The sequence below is a fragment of the Giraffa tippelskirchi genome, chromosome 10, assembly GCF_054371585.1.
Source record: "Giraffa tippelskirchi isolate mGirTip1 chromosome 10, T2T-mGirTip1v1.2.pri, whole genome shotgun sequence".
NCBI lineage: Eukaryota > Metazoa > Chordata > Mammalia > Artiodactyla > Giraffidae > Giraffa > Giraffa tippelskirchi.
In genome coordinates this window covers 102,305,089-102,323,673 of record NC_137284.1, presented here as the reverse complement: position 1 = coordinate 102,323,673, position 18,585 = coordinate 102,305,089, and the positions used below count along the sequence as shown (strand labels likewise).

The 18,585-nt window shown below is 40.2% G+C and overlaps 1 protein-coding gene across 2 annotated transcripts in view; it reads right to left on the bottom strand.

The window, feature by feature from the left end:
* The window catches only part of DOCK4 (dedicator of cytokinesis 4), a 482,101-nt gene that overhangs the window by 138,790 nt on the left and 324,726 nt on the right, over nt 1–18,585 (bottom strand). For both annotated transcript variants that reach the window (XM_081537146.1, XM_081537147.1), the window contains 3 exons: nt 17,940–18,021; nt 16,328–16,498; nt 10,655–10,847 (listed from right to left, as the gene is read on the bottom strand). In XM_081537146.1, the coding sequence (XP_081393272.1) occupies nt 10,655–10,847; nt 16,328–16,498; nt 17,940–18,021 (446 nt within the window). The remainder of the gene's footprint in view (nt 1–10,654; nt 10,848–16,327; nt 16,499–17,939; nt 18,022–18,585) is intronic.

The window sequence follows — 18,585 nt, the reverse complement described above, 5'->3', positions numbered from 1 at the left end:
TATTAACACACATAGTTAGAAAAGTACTCGTTCTACAAAGTTGATACTGAAAAACAGTAGTCCCTTCCCCAACCCATGACTCCGGTACTCACAAGGCCTTTCACTCTTTTATTGAAATAGGTTTTTTTGTTTATTTGTTTTTACTTCCAAATACCTAAATGGCATGCTTTTCTTGCTATCTCCAGACTTTTCATTGAGATGGATCATCGACTCACTTCTTACTATGTAGATGAGAATTTAGTTTTTTGTTGTTTTTTTTTTAACTTCTTTTTCTTCTCTCCAGCCTCTCAAAAGAGTTATATCACAATTTCTGGCTAAATTAACACTTTTCATTTCCTGCTATTCTGATTTCCAACCCTTTCTCCATGATCAGATTTTTGTTTTATTTTTGTTTCTCTCTCTGAAAGCTTTCAGGAAATTATTCCTTGCAATTCAAAACTTCACGATCACAAACTTTGTCATGGCTCTTAAAATCTATAAACTCATGCCCTTTAGTTCTGGGAACTTGCCTTGAATTATTTCAAGTATTATTTCCTTCCTGCTACCGCTAGTTCTTCTGTCCTCTGTCTGGAACTTTGACTACATTCATGTCATGAATATCTTAAACTATCTTCTACTTTTCTTGAATATTTTTTTCATATTTTTGATCTCTAACTTCTCATAGGTATTTGAAATAGTAAGGTGATAAGTAATCTAAAAATTGATTTATACACAGTATATATTTCAATATTTTGAAAAAGTAACAGTGAATATGCCTATTGTCCTGAAGGTTTATTTTTCAATGTGATGTCATGAACACAAAATTGTTGCCTATCTTGGGCCCATAATGGGAATTTTATTTATAGGATGTGCCCACTTGCAAATACCCCAGCCCATCCTGCTTGATTTTCTAAAAGATGTCATCTGTGAAACAATTCAAATGAATTAACTTTGGTTTATAAAAATCCATGTGTCCTATAGAGAGCTTGTATAAGCTATAATCCCACCTCACTCATTCAAGGAAAAATAGATAAGCTAAATAACTCTATACCGATTAAAGAAACTCAACTTGCTATTAGGAGCTTACAAGGAAAATTCCAGACCCAGGTGGCTTCTATGAGTTCTATGAAGCAATAATTAGAAGAAAGTATATCAAGTCTGTATAAATCCTCCCAGAATATAGAATAAACAGGGAATATAATTAACTCATTTTACGAGGCCAGCATTATCTATGCCAAAGTTAGTCAAAGACATTTTAAGACAAAACTACAGATTTGCTATCTCTCATCAACACAGATGCAAAAATTCTTATAAAATTTTAGCATAACACACATACAGTGATTAAATAGGTTTAACCTGGGAATGAACGATCGCTTTAACATTTGAAAGTCAATCAATCAATGTGATTCACTGTATTAGCAGATGTATGAAAAATGTGAAAAATTCAGCATCCGTTAATGATAAAAGGTGATAAGAATAGTTAAAGAATAATATTTTTCTCAAATTGATAAAGGACATTGATGAAATACCTACTGTTAGCTAACATAATAGTAAAAGATTGAATGCTTTGTCTTTAAGATCAAAAGTAAAGCAGGGATGGCCAATTTCACCAATTCAACACTGCACTGGATTCCTAGCCAGTATAATAAGGTATATCCATAAGCGAAAAATTGTATGATTCTGTATCCTAATAAAAATTTTAAGTATTCACAATTCGGAAAGTGCCTTTACTGATATTTGCCTGACTTCTCTTGTTGTCTTCTTGATTTCTTTCAGTAGTGAGGTTGGGAGTTACATTTCTTTTAATGCCTGCCACCAGGCTACTAACACAATGAGGTGCGGCCTGAGGTTTACCGTCAAAACAAACCACATAAGTCACAATCATGCTTCACTTTCAGAAAATGAGCACAAAGTGTTAAAATTCAAACTTGTAGAACTCATTGCAGGCTTCCCTGCAACAGGAAGCCTGACCAGGGAATTTCAGTGAAACTGAGAGTGAAAGTCACTCTGTTCTGTCGGACTCTTTGCGATCCCATGGACTATACAGTCCATGGAATTCTCCAAGCCAAAATACTGGAGTGGGTAGCCTTTCCCTTCTCCAGGTGATCTTCCCGATCCAGGAATGGAACCAGGGTCTCCTGCATTGCAGGCGGATTCTTTACCAGCTGAGTCACCAGGGAAGCCCAAGAATACTGGAGTGGGTAGCCTATTCCTTCTCCAGGGGATCTTCTCGACCCAGGAATCAAACCAGGGTCTCCTGCATTGCAGGCGGATTCTTTACCAGCTGAGCTACCAGGGAAGCCCGATACTTATTTATAAAACAATTACTTGATAAAAAGAACGAAGAAAAGGAACCTGAAAGCTTAAATGACAGGAGTCATTGCCTAGTGATGCTTAATTAGAAAGGAAGATAAAGCTTATCTGATATGTTCCTGCAGCCAGTGGGATTTGACTTCTAAAAATTCAATTTGCAACCAACTGTTAAGGAAATCTCTACTGCCAAAATGTAAGGCAGACAAATAATTGGTGTGTGGCATGTGTAAAAAGAAATTATGAGTTGCCTGAAGATTTGCTGCTTCTCCATTACTAGGGCAGTATCAGCCAATGCACGTGATAGAAACAAGGGGTAAATGCCAAAAGAGCTGATTGGTTAAAATGCTAATTCTTACCTTTAAAACAAAACACCTGGAGTCATCAAGAGGGCTCAAAGGAAAAAAGAAAAAGGCTCAAAGAAAAAACAAAACCTAGACTTGAACATACAGTAAGTTTCTAAACAGTAGAATCTGTTATGCAGGTTCTGTCCTTGAAAGGGTCAAAACACTCAGATTCAGATTCTCAGATAAAGCTCACTGTATGGTGTATTTTTATTTTGTCTGTACACACTTGAAGAGATAAAGCCAGCTCCCATTAGCAATTTCCAATAGGTGCGGGGCTAGGAAAAGGAAGCAGCAGCTAAGAAATGCTGATAATCTTCCTCCTTGAGGTTAATTTCAAGGAAAGTTCTCATCTTTGCTCCTCTAGCAACAAAGCTTTAGACAATCATCCTTGTAGTCCTCTGTCCCAAAGTGAATGAGGGCTGGAGTCCTGTAGGGGCAAGCAGGGTTTCCAGCCACTCTCCACCAACTGTCCCATCATAGGCTGGACACCAGCAGGACTCCCAAGCAGCTGCTCCGTGGCAGCCTCAGGATGCGGAGATGGCACCCCAGGTGGGCAGGGGATCCGGCTGTGGCACAGCTCTGAATGGAGCAGAGCTGCTGGCTGCAGGGAAGCACCAGCAGGACAGAAAGCCCTGAAATCAGAGCTGGTTTAGGCCTTTGTGATCCAAGATACCAGGAAATGAACTGCTAATGTACAGACAGCAACAGAACCTGCAAACAAGCCCTTCAGACACTGGTGGACAGAAAACACTCAGAATGGATAGGACCGATGATGATTTAGGGGCTTCCTGCCATGCACACAAAGTCAGGACCACACAGGAAAACAACAGCCCAGGGCTAGGGATGACCTCTGTGCAGCCCAGGTTTCTTACCCAGTGGATTCAATCTCCCACCCTTAAAGCAAAATACTAAAGAATGCAGAGGAACCAGAGATCAAACACCAGCATATGCTGGATCATGGAGAAAGCAAGGGAGTTCCAGAAAAACATCTACTTCTGCTTCATTGACTATGCTAAAGCCTTTGAGTGTGTGGATCACAACAAATTGTGGAAAATTCTTAAAGAGACAGGGGTACCAGACCACCTTACCTGTCTCCTGAGAAATGTGCATACAAGTCAAGAAGCAAGTTAGAACCTGACATAGAACAACTGACTGGTTCAAAATTTGGTAAGGAATATGACAAGGCTGTATATTGTCACCCTGCTTATTCAAGTCATATGCAGAGCACATCATGAGAAATGCTGGGCTGGATGAACCACAAGCTGAAATCAAGATGGCTGGAAGAAATATCAACAACCTATATGCAGATGATACCACCCTTATGGCAGAAAGTGAAGAGCAACTAAAGAACCTCTTGATGAAGCTGAAAGAGGAGAGCAAAAAAAGCTGGTTTAAAATTCAACATTCAAAAAATTAAGATCATGGCATCCAGTCTCATCACTTCATGGCAAATAGAAGGGAAAAAGCAAGGAAGCAGGGACAGATTTTCTCTTTCTGGGCTCCAAAATCACTGCAGACAGTGACTGCAGCCATGAAATTAAAAGACACATACTCCTTGAAAGAAAAGCTATGACAAACTTAGACAGCATATTAAAAAACAGAGACATTACTTTGCCGACAAAGCTATGGTTTTTCCAGTAGTCATGTATGGATGTGTGAGTGCCAAAGAATTGATGCTTTTGAACTGTGGTGTTGGAGAAGACTCTTGAGAGTCCTTTGGATGGCAAGGAGATTAAACCAGTCAATCCTAAAGGAAATCAGTCCTGAATATTCATTGGAAGGACTGACGCTGAAGCTGAAACTCCAATACATTGGCCACCTGATGCAAAGAAATGACTCATCTGAAAAGACCCTGATGCTGGGAAAGATTGAGGGCAGGAGGACAAGGGGATGACAGAGGATGAGACGGTTGGATGGTATCACTGACTCAATGGATATGAGTTTGAGTAAGCTCCGGGAATTGGTAATGGACAGGGAGGCCTGGCGTGCTGCAGTCCATGGGGTCGCAAAGAGTTGGACATGACTGAGTGACTGAACAATTCCTGCTCCATCCTGATCCTGGTCATGACCTAGTACATAGCATTCATGAAGCATCTATCAAGTATCTATTATGCACCAGGCACTGTTATGGAAGCTAGAGATAAAACTGTCTTCAGGATAAATAAAACCCATGTTATCTTAGGCTGTTCTTCTAGGATGAGGGGGGAGAGACAGACTTGAAACAACTAAATCATGGATTCTTCAGTTATTACAGATGCATTAGGTAAAAAGAAGTAAAAAGCCAAAGAATGGGAGTGATGATGGGATGGGTGAGGCAGATAAGAGATTTCTTGAGAAAATGAGAGTTCAACTGAATCCTGAAGGGTAAAGATAGGTCAACTGGATTCAGAAAGGAACAGGAGAAAGTCGGTTCCAAGCAGAGTGAAGTAACCCTGAGATGGGACCAGATGGGTGGGCAGGGCATTATCATTCTACTTTGAGGGGAAAAAGAGCATTCCTCATTCCTATAACTCCGTGCATCTTTACAAGGCCTGTCTGCTACAGTGTAAGCTGTGGTTAATAGAAAAGTTGTGAGCAACTGGCATTTTCTAATGTGAAAGAAATTTAATTACAGTGCAAGAAAAGTCAATACTCAACTAGGCTTTACCTAAAGTTCAAAGAAAGAAAAGCTACAGGCACTCATCAACTGTGGTAAGATTTTATTCTTCAAGTCATCAAATTAATAGATACACCATTACACATCCTTTTTTTATATTGTAGCCTAAAATGGGGGGTGGGATGGACAAGTAGCGGCATTCATTCCCAGAATAAACTTTAAAAACAGTCTTATGGGGACTTTCCTGTGGTGGTCCAGTGGCTAAGACTCCACAGTCTCAATGCAGGAGGCCCAAGTTTGATCCCTGCTCAGGGAACTAGATCTCGCATGCCACAACTGAGACCTAGTGCTGCCAAATATTAAAAATAACAACAACAACAAAGATGTCCTTAAAAAAAAACAGTCTTATAGTCCACCTTCCTCCCTTTCTCCTTTACTTTTTCATTGCGGCCACCAAGTCCACAAAAGAGCTAAAAGGGAACTGGGGAGTTTCTGGCAAAAGAAGAAAACAATGACTTCTGGGTACTTTCTTACGAAATCCCTAAGATACCTGGTTTTTCAGTTTGTGGGAATAGAAAGTAGCACCAGCATGGTTCTCATCACTACATGCTCTGTGCATTTATGCTCACCTCTATTATCTACACTGTGGTTTGCCTGAGAAACTGCTCAATTATCCCAAAGTAAAAACATGTATGACCTTATCTTAGCAAGCAAATAGCTGGGAATGACTGCAGACCTCTGCTGAACAAGTCAAGCACCAAGTGATGGGGCCCAATGAAAACTGAGGCAAAACCACAGTTTCCCAGAGCCTACCCTGTGGTCTGAGAAGACTCAAGTCCACCTTCTCACTCCCACAACTTCAACTGCCACTCAGCTCCCATTCTCCATGCTTCTGCCTCCCCCTGCCTCAACCTCTATCCTTCAAATCTGCTCTTTACTCATGGCAAGCTGACTTCTCCAACATCACTGAGACCTTTTCCTGGCCTTCAAAAGACAGGAAGAATACAATTGTGGGGAGAAAAGGAAAAGTGAGCAGCTCAACTTTTATACCTTAAATAAGCCTGCCTGGACCCCGGATGATTTACATGTGGAATAACAACCTGCTTAAATTTCAAATCTGAGCTCAGTCTTTCAGGTCTGGCCAGATACCCTAGACTCTCACCTTGCAGATACAACTCAAAGGGACTGATTCAGTTCTGCCTGGCTGTGCAATGCCTCCAGCCCTGAGGCTGCCCCCTGGCCCTTAACTCAAGATGGCTTGAACCTTCCTACCACTTTTTTTTTGTTGTTCCTTTCTGTGGTGTTGATCTTGTATGTCCCTCTTTACCTTCTGTGAGTATTAATTTCTAATGTAGGCTCAACTACAAGTATTCTGCAGCTATACTACTTCCTTTGTATATCTCCTTCACTTTTTTTCTCTTTGGGGTTTGCACTGGTTAGTTTTATATGTTACTTTGTGCCATGGGAGCTCAGGTATTTGGTTAAATGCTATCTTTGGTGTGCCAGTGTATTTCTGGATGAGTGTTTTGTGTGATTTGGTAGGCTAAGTAAAGCAGATTGTCCTCCCCCACGTGGGTGGGCCTCACCTAATCTGTTGAAGCTCCGAATACAAGAAAAGGTGGAGTAAGGAAGAGTTTACTCTCTCTGCCTGTCATTCAGCTGAGATATTCACCTTCTCCTGCCTTCAGATTTAGACTGGAATTTATACAAATACCTCTCCTGGTTTTTAGGCCTTGGAACTCAGACTGGAACTATGTCACCAACTTTGAATCTCCAGCTTGCTAACTGCAGATATGAGGACTTCTCAGCCTCCATAAACACATAAGACAATTTCTTACAACAAATCTACACACACACACACACACACACACACACACACACTATTGGGTATACTTCTCTGGAGAAGCCGAATATAGGATTCTAGTACAAAGACAATTTTCAGAACTTTCTATCTCTCCTAAGGAGCTTGTAACATCTACAGTCATGTTCTCCAAAATATTTTGAAATCTATTTTCTTAAAGCATGGGCTGACTGTACTCTGTACGCCTTTCTGGCTAATATGAATGCCCCAGAAAATGAGGTCACTTTCTCAGATCCTTCTCACTTCTCTGTCACTAACCAGTTCATCTCTGTTGATCAGAATTCAGCTCAGAGTAGCAATTATCTCTGCCATACTCAGTGTTCTGAGAAACGGAACTGTCATTAAGGCCGTCAAGAATTAAATACTTTGTCTTCAGATGAATACATAGCCAGTTGGTACCCTGTAATGTACTTATCCCTATTTTATTTTCCCCTGTTCAGATTTATAATTTTAATCAGCAAAGTGTCATTTGTAACTTCCATCTGGCCAAGATGTGTGTACTCATATAACTGTAGGACTTCATGTTCCATTTATTTTACTTCCAACAAGTAAACAAAATTCATAGACTCCTGAGTGTTTTTGCCTTTCATATATGGAGCTACACCATCACACTGCTTTTAAACTGTTCATTTTACCCCTATGTAGTAGGCAGAATAAATTGTTCCCCTCGAAGATATCTACATCTTAATTCTCAGAACCTGTGAATAGATTATGTGAATAGATTATGTTAAACAGATTTTTCAGAAATAATTAAAATAAGGATGCTGAGCTGGGGAGATTATCCTGAATTATCTAGGTGGGACCCATATAAACATAGGGGTCCTTACAAGTGAAAGCAGCTAGACAGAGACAGAGATGTGAAGATGCTAAACTGCTGGCTTTAAAGATGAAGAAGAGGGGAATGTAGATAGCCTCTAGACGCTGTCAGAGGCAAGAAAACAAATTATTCCCTAGACACTACACAGAAGAATGTTGCTCGATCCACATCCTGATTTTAGGCCAGTGAGAAGCATTTTGGACTTCTGCCCTACAGAAATGTAACATACGAAATTTGAGTTATATTAATCCACTAAGTTCGTGGTAGTCGCTGTGGCACCAGCAGGAAACTAACAGGTCAAAACTTATCTAAAACATGAATCTGATTTCACCATATTTTGGTGATGCTATTCATGGTTTTTCCTTGTTGTTGTTGTTATGGTTCCTGGGTAATTTTTTTTTTATCACTAGTGCCACCTGGGAAGCTCAGCGAGTCACTTAACAGCAAGCTAATCCCATCTTCCTGGGGGCGCTGATGGAAGTCAAGCCTCTTACTAGCATTTGCACGTGTGCTTCAATGTGTTCCATTGATCGAGAGTCACTTTGTTTCTCAGAAGTTTATGTTTCCCCATAATCACCCTCCAAGAGGCTGCTGCTGCTGCTGCTAAGTCATTTCAGTCGTGTCCAACTCTGTGCAACCCCATAGACGGCAGCCCACCAGGCCCCGCCATCCATGGGATTCTCCAGGCAAGAATATTGGAGCGGGTTGCCATTTCCTTCTCCAGTGCATGAAAGGGAAAAGTGAAAGTGAAGTCACTCAGTCGTGCCCGACTCTCAGCGACCCCATGGACTGAAGCCTGCCAGGCTCCTCCGTCCATGGGATTTTCCAGGCAAGAGTACTGGAGTGGGGTGCCATTGCCTTCTCCGCCCTCCAAGAGGAGTGTCCCACATAACAAGTGAGGCAGGCTTCCGCTCCCCATCTTCCACATCAGTGTCACCATCTCTAATCCCCAGCACTGGCTCTGAGTCTCTCCTCCAGGTCACAAGCACAGGTCTTTCAGGGTCCATGTTCCCTGGGTCTCCTGAGTCCTTCTATTCTGGCCCCAGTAAATAATCTCACCACCTCCCACAGAGACCCAGTATGATTTCTCTATCACCTCCTGAGCATCAGTAATCAATAGGGAACTGAGTCCACAGACAGAACACATGTCCCAGGGGCAATAATGAACAAAAATAATTTCCTTACATTTAAAAATGGTTTTCATTATCTATGTTGCTCTTTTTGTGTCAGACTTTAACCTAACAAAGAATTATCTAGCCAGTAAGAGAGAAATATGGTAAAAATCACCAATTCCTCTGATAGGAGAATAAACTCTTCTTAGTTTGGTAATTGATATTGACAGAATTGATATTCTAGTCAAATTTGGATGTCTAGTTGGGACCTTCATCCTTTCTACTTCATACCACCTATTCTTCACCGTCAAGGAAGCCCTAATCATTGCAGCAGAACCCTGGGGCCCTGAGAGGTAGAGTCTGAAAACTACTACAAGAAGCATCTGTCTTTTCAGGGTGAGATGTGTTTTCATGGGGAGAAATCAGAAGGTTGAAGCCTCTTTCACATTGAAACATTGTTTATCTCAGAAAAAAATCAGAAGCATACTAACAGTCTATCAACAGGAGAAAAGATAAATTAACCACAATATACAAATACTCACTGGACTACTATACAACAGTAAAAAAGAACAAGAGCTATATCTAATAGCATGGAAAAATAAAGAAGTGCAATATTAATCAAAAAGAAGCACTCTACAGAATGACATTCAACATAATATTATATAAAGAGAAAAAGATGAAAAAATTTTGAAAAGGTAAAAAATGTTATGTTTTTATAGCTACAGAATAAAGGCACTGAAACCAGAAACGAATCTGATAGTGGAAACATATATGAAGGAAGTGAGTATATACAAGAGGGCCTATTTCTATGACAAATCTCTTAAAAGATCTAAAGTAAATCTCTCCCATTGTTGAGATTTACTATGCTCTAGTCTAGTTTGTATGTTTAAAGCATTTCACAATAAAATAATGTAAAAAAGGTTTCTTAACTATATTTTAGACCTATTTCAAAAATACAACACACACATATATGTATTCATGTGAAAAGAGATTTCTCAAAAATAATTTTTAAAAGTTTTTGATTCAGTGATAATGATGGAAACTTTTTTAAAAAATTTAAAATGAGACTGGCATTTTATTATTTTTTTAAAAAAACTAGAGGAAAACAAGATGTAGTAGGATTTAATAGTAGACATTATGACAAAATCAACTCAGTAAGTAGTCACTTGCTATTAGGATAAAATATATAAAAAATGACAGTACACTGAAACTTTCACCCACTTTCAGAACACAAATTGATGGAAAATTTTTAAGGACAAATGAAATAAACAAACAAGGATTATAGCAGGTCACTGTAAGCATCTCTGAAAAGAAAAATTTTTAATTTTGTTGAACTTTAGAAGAAAAAAAATTCTACAGCAAGGAAAAAAGCATGCTCCACATTACAACTTGTTGTGATCTGTATTAACAATTTAATTATTACAATTTTCATCTTTCCAGAAATAAAGTTTTAAGAACCATACTTTTATGTCTGACTATGTAATAAACTTATTCTACCATCCAAATACACAATGCTTCTGAGAAAGAAGTTTTTAGTTTCCTTTTTAAATTGCTTCTGCTGACCTATGACTAGAAAATATAAGTAATGGCTTTCTAGAGACACTGTTTCATCTGAGAGACCCAACACCTTACCTGGGTTGGTATAGAGCTGGCTTTCCACAGTCTTGCCAATGCACTGCAGTTTAACGGCCTGCAGGGTGTCATCCACGTGCACGATGGTCGGCAGACTGCCCAGGGTGTCCTGGACCAAGTTGGCCACTTCCCGGACGTCAAAGAGCTTCAACAGCTCCGAATACACAGCTGGGAAGGAGCTCAGAAACACAGCCTTTAAAAGAAGAAATTTAAGTCAATTCCCAGATATGTCCTGAGAAATCAGCTATAAAAATGTCAGTGAGTTTAAGACTGTGACAAATATTTTTGAATGGTAGAAAATAGAATGTCAAATGCTTCTGGTACCTAAATCTAAAAAGACTAAAAGGGCGAAATTTAGGGGAAAAAGGTATACCAAAATAGAGCAATTTTTCAAAATATGCAAAGGTACAACATAGTAAACACTGGGAAATCCTGTAAAACAACTGACGTTAGCAAAATGATGGACAAAACCCCCACAGATTCAGCAGAAGGCAGCATGATCAAATGGAAGGAATACTCAGCCAGACCTTGATTGTAATTATTTATGTTTCATTCTTTTTGGAGAAGCTTTCTGAAGTGCTCTTTTAAATCTCATTTACCTTTAAGAAGCCAAGCACATTAATTCCCTAAAACACTCAATTTATGACTGAAGAAAAAACAGGACATCAGAAGGCATCAGAAGACTTAGATTATATGTAGGACTAGCTTGACTTCTAATCAACTCTGTGACCTTGGGCAAGTCATCTTAACCCCTAGGTTTCAGTTTCATCACCTGTAAAATGACAAGATCAGTAGAATAATCCCTCAGGATATTTCAAGGTCTAATGAAAGGTGAACGGAATTGTTTCCTTAATTTCTCTTTCTGAAAATCCAAAACTGTGTGTATTAAGGACAATATTGTTTACATAAATAAAGAAACCTGATCATTATTTTTTAAAAGAAAAAAAATAGGTGCTAACATCAAACCCTAAAGGGCATACTTTAAAAACTGGGCTAAGACTGCACATCAAAACAAACTCAGCCTTTTAAAATTCCACAAAAGGAGGGCAGTGGAAAGAAAAATTGATCAGCCACCTGGTGGAGGAAGAGGGACATATTTCTAATATGCTGAGATTCAACGGCTGTCGGGTTTACCAATGAGATCTGACACCAGCAGAAAGTGGGTCAAGTCTACGTGTGCTGATGATTCAAACACAGAATCAAATTCAAATTTGTGGACTTTGGTATCTACCTATATAGCCGTAGCAGAAACATGTTGAAGAGCCGAGACCTGTTTTCGATGTCAGAACCATCAGAATGCTCATGATGCTAGGGACAACAGCTGTGTGCTCCCTTTGACTTTTAAAAATTATGTATTTACTTGAATGCTTTTAAAACTAATAACTGATATTTTTGGGTAAAGACTATATTTATATAACCTTCATTTCACTCTGCAAAGTACTGAGTCATAAGATGAAGTTTAAAAAAATTAAATGAGGCCAGCTTTCTGATCATGAAAAAGTCAGCTAACTTGACATTCCTCAGAAACCCCTTAATGTATGCATCAATTCTTTATTTATAACTCTTTATTTCAAAAAGATATTTGTGTCTGCAGTGTAAGATGCAGTTATTAAAAAGGATAAAGAAAAAAAGGACCTTGTGCTGAGGGCAGAAAGAGATTTGTACAGGTATCTAAGCTAAAGATGTTTACTGCAAAGAATAAAAACAATATTGTTTTGATCTTCCTGGTATCCAAGACACAAAGAGAAAAGATAATTCATAGGAATTTGGGGCAGGGTCTCAGGGCTCAATGCCTTCCACCATTCTTCTTTTCTTGGGGTTCCCAGGGTAGAGATTTGTCCTTAGAATGGACTAGAGACATCTGAGTTAGCCTTCTGTCCTGCTCCCAGGGACAGAATCATTAGCAGGCTGGGCTTAGGCCAGGAGGAACAAATGAACCTCCTAGCAGTACCAGCTCTACAGAGCAGCTGTCTACTGATCCAACCGGAAGGATTGCTGGGATGGCCTATTCTGCCTCCAGGAGACAGAATTTGCTGAGTTGTAACTCACGTGGAAAAAATCGAAAATGGAGCAAGGAAACTGGGACTTTTGTGTTTAAGGCAAGAATCCGGACCAATGGCTATCCTTGGCTCTGGACAAGGTAGGCAGAGTTCCAAGATGATCTCCAAGAAATTTGTCCCCTGATGCTGCTGCCAGGCAGAAGTGTTCTCTGACACATGGTAGGGGAACTGAGATTTGAAGCATGAGAAAGATTTGATAAACTGTGCCTGGCTTTGAGATCGGAGGGGCCATACACCAATGAATGTGAGTGGTCTCTAGGAGCTAAGAGCACCCAGCTCCTTCCCTACCTCTGGTTGACAGCCAGCAAGGAAATGGGACTCTCACTCATAAGGAAACTGATTTCTGTCCAAAGTCTGAAAGATCTAGAAGGTGAATTCCTCCCGAGAGCCTCCAGATAAGCCATCAAAGCCAACCCCTTGTTTTTGGCTACAGGAGACCCTAAGCTAAAAATCCGACCATGTCTTTTGATCTACAGAATCTGACCTGATAAATGGGTGTCATCTAACGCCATCATGGTCATTTGTTGTGCTGTGACAGAAACCTAACATATTGGGTCAATCAGATTAGTGACACTTTCCATCTTAGAAGAGAGAGCTATGAAAATGTGAGGTCAAAGGGGCATTTGGAATAGGAAGAAGCGTTTAAAATTCTCCTTCCTCCCAAAATATAGAGGGGAAAAGTCCTCCTTGCTTAATGAAGAAAACCAACCACTTCTTTATATAAATTTTCTCTTAGCACCAAACTAAGAAACTATGTACACATTTTATATATTATCTCCTGATAAAAAGCTAACAGTCAAAAAAGAAGAATCAAATATGATTCTTCGAAGGTGCAAAAGTTTCACTATTTAAAAAAAAATTATTTTAATATTTTAATTTTTCTTTGGCCATGCCCCAAGACACTTGGGATCTTACTTCCCCAACCAGGGATACAGCCCACACCCCCTGCATTGGAAGGTGAAGTCTTAACCACTGCACATCCAGGGAAGTCCCAATTGTTTCACTATCCTGATGGAGGGGTAGAATTTAGAGAATCAAGAGCTGCTGCTGCTGCTAAGTCGTGTCCGACTCTGTGCAATCCCATAGATGGCAGCCCACCAAGGCTCTGTCGTCCCTGGGATTCTCCAGGCAAGAACACTGGAGTGGGTTGCCATTTCCTTCTCCAATGTGTGAAAATGAAAAGTGAAAGTGAAGTCGCTCAGTTGTGTCCGACTCTCAGCGACCCCATGGACTGCAGCCTACCAGGCTCCTCCGTCCATGGGATTCTCCAGGCAAGAGTACTGGAGTGGGTTGCCATTGCCTTCCCTGGAATCAAGAGCAGTTGGAGGTTAAATATAGAAAAGGAAGCTGCTCTATATCATGGCTGTACCTCAGAGCCCAAATCTCTCAGAGTGATGGCAAGGATTCAGTGTAACATAACTAAGATAAAACAATGTTTCTCTAACTTTAAATAATAAAAAAAATCTCATGAGTCCATAGCAAGAAATTCTCATTTGAGAAACCATGACTTAAGGTTACTCTTGAGAGTAGGAGAATATTTTTCAGATATGAATTAGGTACATTATATCCTTGATAGAGGTTTTCCTGTTTTGTTTTGTTTTTTAAGAAAAATCTCAAAATGAAAACTGAAATTTTCAACAGTTTTTATAAAAGTAGTGAACTTCTGAGAATTTTGATCTAAAGGAATATATGGTTAGCCTGTTGGAATATCCTTTTCAAATATCACCAGTTAATAAGTAAGGTTTGAATAGTTGGCAACTTGACATTGAGATCTCTGGCAAGTCTCCTAAAGTTTAGTGATTGTACCATTCACAAGAGAAGCCAAAATTATATTAAAAGAGCCTGTATCCTTACCCAGGGAATTCCCCGGTGGCTCAGTGGTAAAAGAATCCACCTGCAATTCAGGAGATGCGGGTTTGATCCCTGGGTTGGGAAGATCCCCTGGAGAAGGAAATGGTAACCCACTCCAGTATTTCTGCCTGGAAATCCCATGGACAGAGCAGCCTGGTAGGCTATAGTCTGTGGGATCGCAGAAGAGTCGGACATGACTTAGTGACTAAACAACAACATCCTTACCCAGATGGAAGATAAGTCCACCTCTGCAAAGAAGAAAGTAACATGAACCGCTCCCAAACAGTCAGAAAAACATGGCATTATTATTGGAGGGGGGTTGTACATTTCTAGTGTTTTGCCTTTGCGTATAATGCCTTCCAAATGGCAAACGACACCAAGTTACAACAATACTCCTAGGGATCTAGTCTCCTAATATCCCTTTTTGTATCCAAATTCACAGTGATTGTAAGTCTCAAGTCTCCAGGGGAGGGTGATAAAGAAGTTTCTTCTCCATCTGACAGGTTTTTAAATCAAGTTATTAGAATTAAACAGGTACAAGAAGAATTAAGGAAGTGTAGAGAAAGATATTCAGAATGATCTCTCAGCACAATGACCTCTCGGCACACGATTTGAAAAGTAGATAGATCCTGTTCCTAAACAGGGGCTTCCCTGGTACCTCAGACAGTAAAGCATCTGCCTGCCATGTGGGAGACCTGGGTTCAATCCCCAGATCGGGAAGATCCCCTGGAGAAGGAAATGGCAACCCACTCCAGTACTCTTGCCTGGAAAATTCCATGGAGGAGTAGCCTGGTAGGCTACAGTCCATGGATCGCAAAGAGTAGGACACGACTGAGCAACTTCACTGGTTCTTACACAAAACATGAGAGCTACTCCTGGTAATATACTTTGGCAGCAACTGCTGAGCACTGGTGATAGAAAATAACTCCCAGGATGATTAGGGTCAACTGAAAACAAAACAACATGCAGTGTAGCCGAGACCAGTACAATGAGCCTCAAGTGCACGGATTAAAATGCAGCATGAGGGAATTCTCTGGCGGTCCAGTGGTTAGGACTCACCAGTCTCATTCCTGGGATTGGGTTCTATCCCTGGTTGGGGAACTGCTCACACAGTGTACCCCCCTAAAAAAAGGCAGGCTTGGGGGAAACAACTGCAGCAGATTATTGTTTTTGTTGCTCAAAATAACACTCTCTATGACCCCATGGACTGCAGCACATCAGGCTTCTCTGTCCTCCACTATCTTCTGGAGTTTGCTCTAACTCATGTCCATTGAGCCGGTGATGCCATCCAACCATCTCATCCTCTGTCGCCCCCTTCTCCTCCTGCCCTCAGTCTTGCCCAAATCAGGGTCTTTTCCAATGAGTCAGCTCTTCACATCAGGTGGCCAAAAGATTGGAGCTTCAGCATCAGCCCTTCCAGTAGCAGACTAGCTAGAGAAAAATTCCTCCCCACAGGTGACATTGACAGGGTGTCTCCCATCATCAGCGTGAGTTCTAGAAACTGGAATGGAGGCTGATGCAAACCAACAGGCTCTCCATTTAGGGTGATAACAGTCCAAAGAAAGACATTACCAATTTTTGCTCTGCCGGTGCTCAGAAGCAGGGGGACTTTTTAAAAGGCTATTCCAAGTCAGTTAAGCTACAAATATAACCTGGAGCTATGAAATGCTGATGGAGAAAATATTCACTTAGGCGGCTATGTAAAAATAAATAAATTGGACTCATTTTTTCCTCTATTCAGCAGAGATGAAAAAAAAATTACCTGTGATTGAGATAATGCTCCAGATCCTTTGCTTTCTTGTGAAAGAAAAAAACGAACTGACATGAGCAGTTCCTGAATACAGCAGCGAAATTCCTCCTCATTCTGTCCTCCGGTGGCAAGAGAAAACAGCCTTCGAGACTGAACGATATACTTAAAAATATATTCTTGGGCCTTAAAACAAAATTTTTTAAATGTTAGTTTCAAAGAAAATCAAAGGTATTTATTTAACAATGACACAACACAAAACTATATACAACATTAGACTTTTAAATTATTGATTTAAGTAGTAAGGCCCTGTGTGAATTTTGAACAGTATTTACTCATAGTGAAAGAACTGTTTTTCTCTAATGTCTAATGAGAGGAAACGTATAGATAATTTTTAAATTCTATGTAATTCTTAAAGAGGTATGAACATTAAATGTTTTGGATCCTCAGATAATTTTTTTTAATATAATTAACAAAGATATGGTGGTCTGTTTTTCAAAAATAATTCTGCTTTGCTGGTAGGTTCTCTTGCCACTTGCATTTTACCTTCAATCAGCCCCAAATGACAAATTTATAATGAGTAAAATGCTTGTTTTTTAGAATGTACACTTGTTTACTTTTAGCTACTGACATCAAATACTATCTACTCAGTTACAGAAATCAAAAGGCTGCCAAGGCTGTTACTGGACAATCCTCTTAAGAATCTATTGACAGATGGGAGGGAGGTAGGAGAGGTGTTCAGGATGCGGGGGACACATGCATATCTGTGGCCGATTCATGATGATGGATGGCAAAAACCATCACAATATTGCAAAGTAATTGCCCTCTAATTAAAATCAATTAATTAACTTTAAAAAGAATCTATTGGTAGATTCTTTACAAACATGTTGCAAGAAAGGTATCAACATCTTCATATATATAGAGCTCATAAGGCCCAGAGATATGGGCAGTGTTGAACCATGAGACCCCGTAAAACTTCAGGTTTCCTCATTATGATCCCTGATAAGCCATCCTCCAGGCAAGAATACTGGATTGGGTTGCCATGCCCTTCTCCAGGGGATCTTCTCAACCAAGGGATCAAAGTCAGGTCTCCCACATTGCAGGTGGATTCTTTGCTGTCTGAGCCACCAGGGAAGCCCACGAATACTGGAGTGGGTAACCTATCCCTTCTCAAGGGGATCTTCCCAATCCAGGAATTGAACCAGGGTCTCCTGCATTGCAGATGGATTCTTTATCAGCAGATCTACCAGGGAAGCCCTTAAAATGTAAGACAAAAGGTTCTCAGATGGTCTCTGTCAGGGTGGTAAGAAGCAGGGTAGTAGAACTCTAAGCTTAACTGCTCATCTGCAGTCTTGTCTTCTCAACCCTTCCTTCTAGATTTCAAGCGTTCAGAGCCTGGAAGAGTAAGGATTTAATGCCAGGGAGGTTCTAGTGGGCGAGTCTGGCAAAGTTCTTTTCAAATCTCATCACCTCTGGAGCAGCCACAAACTGATTAAGATCCTTGAATTGAAATGTCAGTGATACATCATCAGCAATTACTGTCTGTGTAGAGGAAACCAATTTGCTTAGGCATCACCACGCAGCAGCACTGTTGGGCCATGATGTGCTATCCACAGCATGTCATTACCTTCAACACCTCCTGGATGTGCTCTTGTCTCTCCGCTTCTGTGATCCGGTCCACATACCACTTGAGTACTTTGATGAGATCTCTAAAATACAGGGGAAACGTGCAGAAGATAGAGTTGGTCTCATTCTCAATTAGAAGCCAACAAATCAAATGCTTATTTTTATCATGAGGAAGCTTCATTTTCCATCAGTTCTCACGTTTCTGTCAAATTGCTAAAATATGATAATTTTACAAAGTGTGCATATCAACATGATTACCCCTTTTTTGAAAAACAACATTTCCTCCCAGTGAGATTCCTTTCAATCTGGACATATTCCATGAGCCCTGCTGCTCCTGGCCATGCTTCCAATGGGTGAACAGAAATATCAGAAGAAAGGACTCCAGCCAGGGAAGTGTCTGAATCTGACTGCCATGGTCAATCTCGGACAACTGCTAATTAGGATTTCCTCCCCAGTGAAATCCTAATTTGGGTGAAATATTCAGCTGGAGGCAAAAGGAGGTGTGGGGAAGGATGAAGGTACCTACTCCTGATTTCAAGTCACACCCCCATGGACTTAACAAGCCAATTCTCTGACCTGTGGGAAGAATGAGACTTACCATTAGAGCATGCCCTAGTAATTTCCAGAAAAGCCAAGTTTTATTTTTT